A 12,455-nucleotide genomic window follows, 5' to 3' on the forward strand; every position below is an offset into this window, starting at 1 on the left:
TATTGTCCTTTGTATAGCACTTTGAGACCTGTGAATGAAAATGGCTATAGAAGAACTAAAGCTTGTTATTGATGCTGCAGCTAACACCTAAAGAAACTGTTCCTCACACAGTTATGGAGGCTCCTTACCAATGTTCCTGCTAAACTTTTCCACCTTGTGCGAAATAATTTTTTTTATCTGCACTGAGTTATGTGCAAATGCACCATCAATAGGGAAAAAAAACCCTAGCTATGGGCACTCTGTGAATCAGCTGGGTGGTGTCTGAATTTCTCCTCAGGGGCAGCTTACAGAGAACACTTTCCCTTAGCCCAGCTCCTTAAGTTGTGTGTGTGCCTTAAGTACCTGTGCACAATATCCTGCTTTTGGTGGTATCCCTGACAACCCCTGCTCAGGTGGGTATCATGGTTGCTGGGATACCATGGTGACTACCCAGTGCACAATCAGGTTTCCTCAATCATGGGATCAGAAATTCATGTTTATTGCTCCTTCCACCCCAACATTTTCTAGATCTCTCCCCTAGACCAGCAGTTTTCAAACTCTGGGTCAGGAGTGGGACCCCAATGTGGGCTGTGACCCAGTTTTAATGGGGGTCACCAGGGCTGGCTTGGACTTCCTGGAGTCCAGAGCCAGGGCCCAAGCCCAAGCCCCACTGCCCGAACCCCAAACCTCAGGGTTTCAGCCCTGGATGGCAAGACTCAGGTTACAGGCCCCCTGCCTAAGGTTGTGGGGCTCAGGTTTGGCTTTGACCCCTCCATCCAGGGCCATAGGCTCAGGTGGGCTTAGGCTTCAGTCCCCCTGCCAAAATCATGTAGTAACTTTTGTTGTCAAAAGGGAGGTCAAGGTGCAATGAAGTTTGAGAACCACCAAAAGCAGGATATTGTGCACAGGTGCTTAAGACACACACACACAACTTAAGGAGCTGGGCTAAGGCAGAGTGTTCCCTGTAAGCCACCACTGAGAACAAATTCAGACACCACCCAGCTGATTCACATAGCGCCCATAGCTAGGGTTGGTTTTTTTTTCCTATTGGTGGTGCATTTGCACATAACTCAGTGCAGATAAAAAAAATTATTCCGCACAAGGTGGAAAAGTTTAGCAGGAACATTGGTAAGGAGCCTCCATAACTGACAGATTCATTAGGCTCTGCGGGAAGCAACGCTCCTATTACACACAGCAGCGCGCCACACCCCCCATCCAGCGCCTGTCCCAGCCAGAGCCCACTTAGCTCCAGGGAGCTGCAAGGCGCCCGCTACGACAGTAGCGCATGCGCAGTTTCCAAGCTTCCCGGAGCCCCCCTAGCGCGCAGGCGCGCGCGCCGCAGTACGGTGGCCGGGCCGCCGAGCGCGCTTGGTGTGGATTGGGAGGTTATGGGGGATGGGGGCGGGATGGCGCAGGCGCGCTCAGGCTCCAGCTACCGGAGCGTAAACAAGGCGCTGGAAGGGATGAGGGGGCGGTCGGAGCCGAGCGGGGCCCGCTGAGCCCGAGCCCACCCCCCCCCCCCAGCTCCCCGCCGGCCGGGGCTCCCGCCGCCCAGGGAGGCGCCATGAACCTGGCCAGTCAGAGCGGGGAGGGCGGCTCCGGCCAGCTGCTCTTCGCCAACTTCAACCAGGACAACACGTAAGGGGGGGGGGGCGTGGCTGGGGGGGGGAGTCGGGGGGGGGGAGGGGCGGGCGGTGCAGCCTCTTTCTGTGGTGGGGGGCGGGGAGTCTGACCCCCCCCCCAAGGTCCTCCCCATTGCTGGAGTGCGCCCCCTTTCCCCGGCATAGAGCTGTAGCCCAGGTGCCCTCTCATTCCAGCCATGTGCGGAATATTTCTGTGCGCGTGTGGGGATGGGCACCACCCACAGAAACACAAAACCTGGCTGGGGGGGGGGGGGGCGCGCTGCGAGTCAGTTTGGGCGGCATTTGAATCTCTCCTGGGCAGCTGCACAAGTGCACAGCTTACCGGCAATGCTGAGAGCGTGCCCCCTCCATAGCCCTCGCTCCCATAGGTCTTGGAAAGAGGCATGTGGCTGCTGCTGCTGCACCCGTGGCTTGAAGTGGTTTCCATTATATACAGGGGGTACAGTTTTGATCAGTGGTTTTCAGCAGCCGGGCCCTTTCACAAAGTGTCCCAGCACCTTGCTTAGTCCCCATCCACCTCTCCTCCCCCACTGGATAGGATGGGGTACTGGCTCTTCTTGTGAACCTCTCCAGTTTTGATTTCGAGGGTGCACTTCTTTTTTCAGTTCCCCAACTCCTAAGATAATGCTTCTGCAAGTGCTTTTGGTCCCTAGATCACAGTGCTTGTCAGAGCTGGGTCAGCATCATTCTCATTTTACAGCTGGGGAAACTAAGGCACTGTGAGACTAACTGACTTTTTTATGGTTATGCAGTAAATATGTGGCAGGTGCAGGCATAAGGCCTAGGCTATCATATGCAATCTTTAAAGGTTACATAAAAGGGGGCACTTGCTAAACCTCCCTACTTATAACACCATAAAGTGTGTGTAGTCTGTGATTAGTTGTTATCCTTGAGATGTGCTCCTCTGTTTTGGTCTCCCTGGGATGTCTCCCTCGTTCACTTTACGGTGTCCATTCTCTAGGGTAGACTGAGGGATGGGACTCCAAGGAGTTAGTGAGGCATGGGATTGCAACTCATTGTTGTCATATTTTCAGGTAACTTTCTCTTAACCCTCTCTCTGTGGTGATGAAATAATGTGCAATAACTTTCAGAGATTCTTTATTAGCAGATGCTCCCTTCAATGTTTTATTTTTCTCAAAAGTGCATGGGCAGCCTCTTTTTATAAAGAACAACAGGGTCCTTAAAAATCACGTATTTTTATGTATTTTGAGTTCTAGAGAGAAGTAGTACACTTCACATCATCCTTATATCCAAAATTATTTGACCATTGGAACTTCATGTTTTAGTTTTGTGAATGTGTCTCGGTCTCCTTAGCTGTGGAATGCTGTTTTGTATTTGTAATCTAAATCCACAGAAAGTGGTGGTTGATGTGTTGGGGAGAAATAAATCCATACATATGAAAGAATAACCATCTTCAGTTTAAACATGGATAACAGGAAGAAGAAAAGGTTATAAGAATTATGGAAAGAAGGATTGAGCTCTTGAAAATGCTTAAGAGATTTAGGGGTGAATAACCAAATGGAAATCTGGTACTGAGAAGGGAGGAATTCATCTTGGGAAGCAAAAGGAAATGGGAGAATGAGAGTAGCTATTTTTAACGGTTGCTTCTGTTGTAGTTCTAGGGGCTGAAGCCAAGCTTGCACAATTTAACTTTATGGGGACTCCCATGTCATGGGGCTTGGGGCAGATACTCTCCTGGTAGCTCCTAATGCTATCCCTGGCTTTTCTATGCAGAAATATAATTGTTGTGACACTGATGGACCACAGAGTTGTTATAGCATGTTGGGAGTACCTCAGAAAGAAAAAGGCTAAGAACCCATGCTTTATAAAGTTTGGCATGCACTCAAGCATACAGAATATGCACATTTTTTATTTAATGCTAAGCACACAGCTTTTTCTATCCCTATCAGTTACTATGTAAATCAAGCCAAACTAGGAATTACTACTTCATCTTTATTACTATTTTAAAGGACTAGCTTCTAACTTTTTTAAAGTTAAATATGCTGACCAAATTCACAAGCCTAAAAACTTTACTCTTTCACTTTCTTAACACAAATACTGATTCCCCCCCCCTCCAAGTGTCCCTTGAGTTTGTTTTTAAACCATAACAGTTTGCATGCAGAGGAAAATGTTTCATGATAACTGTGCAGGATAGCTCCCTGCTTCAATATTTTTTGCCTGTGTAGTTGTTCTTAAAGTTTCATTAGCAATAGTTAAATATTTAATTTAGCATAGGAAGCTTTATTTAGTAAACTGCTCTTTGAGACTATTTCTCATTAGACTCTGTGGTCCCTTGTTACTGAAAGTTTATCATTGCTATGAATTACAGTTGACCAAAATTATTTCTTCAGAGTACCTGTTTGGGGTGTCTACATAATGGGGGCACTTTTTCTTCTGCAAGTGTTGCTCAAACCAAAAAGAATAAAGGCAGATGGTATTAAACTTATGAGACGTTGAAAGGTAAAGCAGAACAAATCACACTCTCTTTGATTAGGAAGCAGATTTATTGATAACTGGCCCAACTTGAAGCAGATATATTAAAATATACATCTTCAGCATATAAAACAGCAGATCTTAAAGGGTTCTGTTGAAAAAGCAGTTCTCTTTGAAATATTGATCGAGTATGTCATAGGGTAGATAGCCAGGATGCGTTCTAAGTCTAAAGTTCTGAATATGAAATAGTTTGGTTTAAAATGAAATTAAGGTAGAGAATGAAGGAATTGGAAATTTGCTGCACCACTCAATTAACTTGTTTTAGTGTATAGATAGAAACTTCAGAAGGTAAGATTTGAATTTAATGTTCTAAATTTCAGTGGAAAAAATGATCAAATGATTGCTTCAGTGCATCAGAAGCAATTACAAACATATGTTATTGTAGGTGCACTTGGTACATACTTACTGAAGTTGTAATGTTGGAACTTTAAAGAATACTGCCAACACACAAGTTCCTGTAGCATTGCATAGTTTTTCAATTTAAAGAAATATAGTTCCAAGATGTAATCAAGCAGGTATCCCATTCTTCATTGTCTTTCTTAGAAAATATCATTTTAGATGTACTTTCATTGGTGCTGAATGTAGTGAGACAGTAGCCTCTAGTAATTTAAGTACCATTCACAAAAGATTTTACTTGCCTTTTTATCAAAATAGGAGTGCATGGGTTTAATTTTATCCAGGATCCAAAATCTGTCTTGTATTGGGAATGTTTTGGTGCTTTGGGACTTCTGCATGAAAAATACTATTCACACCTTCGATGCTATAGTGAGAAGAACTCTTTATCCTGGTTCATGCTTTGTTTTGAGGGTAGTAATTTCAACTAAGTGAGAACATGGGAGTGAGACAATTCTCAGAGACCAAGACATTTAATTTGAGTTTAGACTTAATTTCCTTGTTATATTTATCATTACATAAATCAGCACGACTGCTAATCCCTGATTAGAAAAGTCTGGGATAATTTGGAGGGGATTGCAGATCAGGATTCAGGTGCATTAGCACTGCTACATAGTAGAAGCTTTCAGGAAATCTGAATAATATATAACTAAACCTCTCCCAAAATATTAAGAAAAGCTTGAATATATAGGTTTAGAAGGGAGTATGAGACTAAAATTGGGTTCTGTTGGTGCTTGCTTGTGAATCGATTAATATATCCTGTTTGTGGTTATAAATTTCTTCTGAATTGCCACAGGGTAGAAATTTATATGTGAAAATTAATTACAAACAGTGGGTAATCTTACAACTAAAGTATTATTTACATGCAATAACAATTTGGTGAAGTTGTTTGGAGATGATACTTTACAGTGCCTTAAAATTTGAAGCCACAGCTATTTCAAATCTATACTAGAAAGCCGATACTTAACATTAGACAACCTGTGAAGTTTGTTTTTTTTAAAAAACAAGTTGAATTATAACACCAATTTTTCTCTAAAATGTCTGAGTTTAATTGTAATAATTGTTTTCAGAACAAATCCTTTCTCTTGGACAAAGACAATTATCGGTGTTTGATTTTTTTTTTCTGTTAAGAAATAAAGCCCTGAACAAGAATTTATAATGAAAATGTTGACATAACTTTAATTATAGTGGTACTCGCAGGCACCATCAAAAATATTTTTCATCCCTAATCTCATTACTGTACCCTGAATCACATGAGCCAATTATAGGCCCTTAAGTCTAATCTATCCTTGTGTCTTGTTAGCACTGTCTTTTTTCCTTAACAGCCTCTCTTAATTCTGTATTTGTAGCAAAAGTTTAGACTTTTAAAATTATAGCATGCTCCAATTTGCTAATGCTCAAGGTAAATAAAAATTGTTGTTTACAATGCTCCACACTTGTTGGGAATCTCCTCCCTCCGCTTTCAGTACACTTGCATTCCTGCCTCTGTACTTGCTGGGAACACCGATGCATTCACCTCTTTGTTCTGTTTGAGCTCTTTCCTATCCTTCAGGATCACACATTATAATAACTTTCCTTCTGGTCAAAGAGTATTTGAGGAAGTAGAGGTATGTTCTTCAGAACCCATTGATAGCTCTTTAATGTCATCAGGTGTTGAGATGAGAGAGGTAGTCAAATGTCAGTTTCTGATTCTGCTGTCCTGGTGGAGAGTAAGCAATTGAAGGGGAGCATTCTTGATAGTTCGACATTCTAACTAAAAGAACTGGTCCTCTGCTTTGTGTTGAGAATAAGTTTGATCTGTCTCAACTTCCTCCATTCTACTACTTAGGTTGAACTAGGGATGTTAAATTTAGATTAATCAACTAATCAAATAGTCAATGGAATTTCCGTTGACTACTCGATTAGTCAATAAGGGCACCTCCGCCTTTGAAATGTAGTAAGGGCCCTACGGGGCTCTTGTACATTTCAAAAGCAGCTTGAGTCCCCCACTGGTCCTGTGCTCCCTGCCGCGCTTCTACTTCTGAAATGTAGCAAGAGACCCACTCTTGCTCCATTTCAAAGGCAGAACCGCCACCAGTTTCCCACTGTGCCCCTACCTCACCGCTGCTGATAGAGGCAGCAAGGGAGGAGAGCAACTAGTTGAGTCATGAGTCAACTGTGCAATAAGCAAATGCTTATATCGCTAGGTTGAACCTCCGTAAACCGGGAGTCTCTGGTCTGGCAACATCAGTGGTCCGATAGGACCATGGATGTTCCAGGACCAGAGAGTCCTGGTGGAGGGCTGGTGCTTCGGAGACCTGCGGACAGGCTGGACTGTGGGATGCTGGCAGCAAGCTGCCAATGGGGCCAGGCGCCTAGATCCCATCAGCTGAGCAGCCAGGTGCGCCCCAGTGGGTCTGTCTGGCAGGGCTGGGAGCCTGGTGCACCACAGTGGGGCTGCTCAACTAGGCTGCCTGGGACGCCATCTGGGTTGCCTGGAAGGGTTGGGACCCTGCCGCACTGCAGCTGTTGCACTAGAGCAGTGTTTCCCAAACCAGGCTTATTGTCAAACGAAGTACAGTAATAATGTGAGTAGGTTCTACCAGCCACTATGCCTGTGTTCACCCAGACAATGGATCCGCTGAGCCAGTAGAAGGTCCAACTGCCCCCTAGGCCAGACAAAGACAGCCCATCCAAGACATAACTTTATATACGGGTATAAACAAGTAACACATCCCTCCTGACATGTCAAGTTGCCATCCTCTGATGTTACTTAGGTACCACCCGTCACCCTGCACCTGGTGATTCAATCAAAACATCTTTATCCATCATGCTGTGATTTTAGATCCTTTTCTGAACCTGGGTCGATATGTCCCTATTATTTGTGGGGAGTAGGGATGTAAAGGAGTAGTCGACTACTTGCACCCCTCCCCCTCAGCTGGCTTAAAAGCCAGTTCCTCCCAGCACCCTTTCTGCGGTGCTGCCCATTCCCCACCCCTCCTCCTTGCTGCTGCCTCTATCGCGGCAGCAGTCCCTATGCACAGCTGGTCCTGGGACTCCTGCGCACAGGGGCTGCTACTAGCTGGGCAGGCAGCCCGACTCAGTTCCAGCTCACACCGGCTTTTAAATTGCAGAACCGCAGTGGGGTTTGGTCTGGCACCCAGCATGAGCCAGAACTGAGCCGGGCTGCCTATCAACTAATTGGGTAATTGATAGAATTTTTATCATCCCTAGTGGTGAGTGTGGGGTACTAAGGTCCATTTTATTTACTTTCAACCTCTGCCTAGTACCTATTTCTATTTTACAGCCGATAGCTAGTACCATTTACTGTTCTTCACTATTAGGGGTGTTAGTGACTAAGCAAAAGCTTATCGGATAGTCAACCAACTAGTCGCTCCTCCCCCATCCCTCCACTGCCTCTATCAGAAAGAGTCCCCATTGGGGCTCTTGTCTATTTCAAAGTGGAAGCGCTGCATGGGGACTCCCTACTGACCCTGGGCTCCACACTACATTTCAATCTTTGAGATGCTGGGGCTCTTGTATATTTCAAAGGCAGAACACCACAGGGAACTTCCGCCTTTGAAATGTAGCAACAGCCAGGCAGGCTCTTGCTACATTTCAAAGCGGAAGCACCCTTATCGACTAATCAAATAGTCGATGGAAATTCCATTGACTATTGCATTAGTTTTTAATTTAATTTTAACATCTCTAGCACCTATTACCAATTAGCATTTTACACTATCAGTCCTGTTCGTGTGAGGTTCCATTAGTTCCTGCCTCTTGCTCGCAACTTTGCTATTATAAAGCATAGCTAAGTCCTGACTGTTGGTAGGTAGGTCTCAAGCCTCATATCAGACCTGTGCCACATGGACTTTTGTTTCAGGCCTTCATCTTACTACACTTGTATCTGTATTAAAAAATCTGATTTAATAAGATTGTTGATTCTGGAGAGATTTATTGCTGCTTCTTGTCCTAGATGTTGTAAATATAGAACTATTAAAGGTGTTGGTAGTGTCAAAAAACGTGTCAATTGTTGCAATTTTATGGTTTAGTTAAAATCCTTTAAAGTAGGAAATCGTGTGTGTTTGGGTTTGGTGATGATGCTAGTGTTCTTCACCTTGGCTGATAGGCTTTAGATAGTCTTCGGGCTTATAGTTGACAGATTTTTTTAAAGCCTTTCAAGTGTGTTGAAAGAGTTTGTATGCCTGGTGGGTCAGAGTTCCAGTTTCTGGAATGTACAAACTGAATTGCCACATGCTCACATTGTTAACCAAATGTATGAACTGTTAAGGATAGTAGGATATTTATGTACAATTATTTTAACTGCTGATTTAAAAAGTGATCTGAAAGGGGGGGGGGGGAGAATGGCATGTCATGTTTTGCTGTTTGTGGGTTCTTTTAATTAAAAATTGAAGTCTTGTTCTTGAAAACTCTGGAAAATTAATGAAATGTCATTATAAGATAAAAGTACAAACAGGGCAGAGAGAGGGAAGGGAATAAGGTAAATTGTTTAAAACTTTGTTCTGTCCTTCTTAACATCTGTTTAACATCAGTGTCTAGCATTTTAGAGACAGAAGGGTTGTGTTTAAAGATACAGATTGGTACAAGTGTTGAAATGTTGAGCTAACAAGTGAGACTCCCCCCCCCCCCACCCCCCACCAATGAGTCCTCTTGCAAAACCAGAGTTGACATTCCATAATTTCTCAGGTGGAAAAACTGGCAGAAACTTTGTAGAAAAAAATCTTGTGCATCATCAAGAAGCAAAACATAGGCACATTCTTTATTTTAAAAAGAAACCTTTTCAACTCTAAAACTTTTTATTTCAGCTACATAATGGGGTAAAGAAATTACTAGTGTGTTTGCTTCAGATTGCAGGCTTAAAAGTTAGGCTGTGGTGTGCTTTGTTAAAAATCTGAAACATGAAACAGGTTAGATTTCCCATTTGGGGCAAATGCTGAAACCATCTGATTTTTCTCTCTGTTCAGAAAATTGTAATCAGTGTCTTCTGTTCGTTTTTCTGCCAAGCTTCTTAACTACAGTTCTTGTTGAACTGATCACAAAACAACAGTTTTGAAATTTGCTGTTTTCTAGTCTATTCGTGGTCTCTTCGATTTATGTTTTTAATAGAATAATCCAATGTCTCTTTTCAGGTCCCTAGCTGTTGGCAGTAAGTCAGGTTACAAATTCTTCTCCCTTTCTTCTGTGGACAAACTGGAACAAATCTATGAATGCAGTAAGTGTCTTTTTCTCTTATGTTTGTACAGACTAAGCCAGGTCTTAACTGTTTTCCTAAAGGCTCGGTTGTAAATCATGTAGCTGAAGTTTTAATTGTGAAATATCACATGCACATGAAACAAACTGTTGGATGGTTAAGCGGTTTGCATTATATTGTAGCTTGCAGACATAGGTGGCATGCTGTGAAATCTGGTGCTAAATGATGTTTTCTGGCTGCCAAGTCAGTTACTGCGTAATGCAATGTGATGTACGTGGAGATGATCTTATGAGGTCTTAATTTTTTCTGGCCTTTAGGAAAGGTGACCATAGTTAGCATAGCCTTCATTCAATTTAATAAAAAACCCAGATTCCTAATTATGTCATTGCTATGTATCCCAGTGTCTTTGCTAAAGAGACAACTTGTAATAATAATTAAAAAAAGAACAGTTTAAGGTCTTGCTACTTGATAGCTTCTGCTTTCCTCACAATAACCCATGAAATGTCTGCAGCCTTCCTTTCCCCTTTTCTCCACCCATGTCCTACCCCAACTAACTGAAGCTGAATTGGATACTGTAAAATTGGTTAATTTCCAAGATCCACCCATTGGAGATGCCACTCATGCTAAACCTATTTTGTCCAACTTCTACACCGAGAAACCCCAAAATGTGTTTCTGCAGAGCTAGGCTACCTGTGCATAGGGTGTCATTAGTTGTAAGTAACATTACGATATTGTTACATCTGTTGCCAAGTAATTTCAATACTTTCTGAATAACTGAAGGGAAGATAATTATACATACACAATGGAAATATCTTGATTTATTCTTTACTTCTCTGTGGCAGGAATTCTATGCCCCATGGGCACAGGTCAAGTCAGGCTAGCTTACAGCAGCTCAGCAACCTCTCTTTTTTTTTTTCTTCTTCTAAAAATGCAGCTAAAGCATGGAGTGCAGGATGAGTCTTTACTCATTATACTCATGAAGAAGGCTTTCAAAATGTGAACAGAGCATCAACTAATGCAGATGGTCTAACAAAGTGGTGGGCAATCTGCAGACTTTCAGAATACAGGTTGAACCTCTAAAATCCGGGATTCTCTGGTCTGGCAACATCCATTGCTGGACCAGAGAGCCCCGGCTGCCCAGTTTCAGATGTGCATCCCCAGCGGGGCTAGCATGGGGGGGAGCACAGCCTTGGCTAGGGCTGGTGGCAAGGAATGTGGCCCCAGGTGGGTCTAGAGGCAGTGGGGCCAGTGGCTAGGAGCACAACCCCACAGAGGCTGGCGAGGTGGGGAGTACAGCTCCACCTGAGACTAGTGTGGTGCAAAACACAAGCTCGGTCAGGGTTGGTGCAGTGGGGGAGCACAGTACCAGCTTAGCTGGGGGGCAGCAGGGTTGGCAGTCAGGAGCACAGTCCTGGCTGGGGCTGGTGACAGAGAGCACAGCCCTGGACACAGTTGGAGGTAGCAGGGTTGTCCCCTGCCTAGGGCTGGCATGGTGGAGTGACACAGCCCCAGCCAGGGCTGGCTCGATGGGGGGCTGGCAGCAGCAGCAGCAGGGACCACAGCCCCAGCTGGGAGCAGAGCCCTACACCTGGGTAGGGTGCCTTGAACACCCTCCCTCTCCTCCCCCCCCCCCCCCATTGTCTGGCAAACTCTGTGGTTTGGGGCCACTCAGGTCCCGAGAGTGCTGAACAAGGGAGGTTCAACCTATACGAACATTTTTTCTTTCCCATGTTCTCTATAGGCAGTGATGTCAGCTGTTAACATTAACATCTAAATTAGCAATAGAGTTCAGCGGTAATATACCATTAAATCAAAGTTAATACTTATTTTTTTTATTCCTGCACCTCCTAAAGGCAGCAGTGGGTTTTCCACTGTGGTAGGCACTGTACTACAAATACATGTAGGTAGTCACTTTCTCAGAAGCTTACAATCTGAATAGGCAAGACAGACCAATGATGTGGGAAGCAGAAGCACAGAGATACGCTCCAGGTCACACAACAGATCCATGGCAGAACCGCCACAGAACCCAGATCCATGTCTGCCAACTCTGTGTGCTCTGGGCTGGAGCATCCAAGGGGAGGGCGAATAGTGGGTGTTCAGCACCTACTGACAGCCTCCCCAGGCATGGGAACAGGAAGAGGTGGGGCGGAGAATAACAGGGGCTTTGGGAATGGAATTGGGGGTAATGTAGGAGTCCAGCACCCTTCGGGAAATCACTAAGTCAGCACTCTGCCCACATCTCCTGACTCCTAGGTTAGTGCCCTATCCAGAGGACATGTCCATGATGCTTCCTGGGATCTGTTGGGATTGTTTCGGACCAGTGGCAGACAGCCTAGGCTAGATAGTGGACCACATGAGTGGCTCTCAGTAAGGGCCATTCATGCCATTCCTTTCAGTGAGAGGGAAAATATTCAATTATTTGGCAACAGTTTTAACAGATTGGTCATTTTACTTATACCTAATAACACGCTAAGCACAGGGTAACTTTGCAGAAACACATTTTAGGGTTTCACTTGGTGTGGAAGTTGGACAGAATCGGTGTTGACTCTGCTCCTATATGGTTGTGCCCATGCTGTGCTAGTTATATCCTCTATCAGTATTTCTTGTATTTTTCTACTGTAAAATTTAAGTGCACACTCACTAAGATCATTACGGCTGTGTCTATGCTAGAGACCTTTAAGTGGCACAGCTGTATTGCTGCAGCTGCATTGCGATAAGGACACCAGTGTAGCTGCTGTATGCTGATGGTAGAGAGC

The 12,455-nt window shown here is 44.2% G+C and overlaps 1 protein-coding gene across 1 annotated transcript in view; it reads left to right on the top strand.

Moving 5' to 3' along the window:
- Positions 1-1,335: 1,335 nt before the first annotated feature.
- WIPI2 (WD repeat domain, phosphoinositide interacting 2) overlaps positions 1,336-12,455 on the top strand; it is a 34,040-nt gene continuing 22,920 nt past the window's right edge. Inside the window, exons 1-2 of the mRNA XM_075899652.2 lie at positions 1,336-1,617; positions 9,638-9,720. Coding sequence (XP_075755767.1) covers positions 1,544-1,617; positions 9,638-9,720 — 157 coding nt within the window. The 5' untranslated portion in view covers positions 1,336-1,543. The remainder of the gene's footprint in view (positions 1,618-9,637; positions 9,721-12,455) is intronic.

Source organism: Pelodiscus sinensis, chromosome 15 (genome assembly GCF_052426305.1).
Source record: "Pelodiscus sinensis isolate ZL-2025 chromosome 15, ASM5242630v1, whole genome shotgun sequence".
NCBI lineage: Eukaryota > Metazoa > Chordata > Testudines > Trionychidae > Pelodiscus > Pelodiscus sinensis.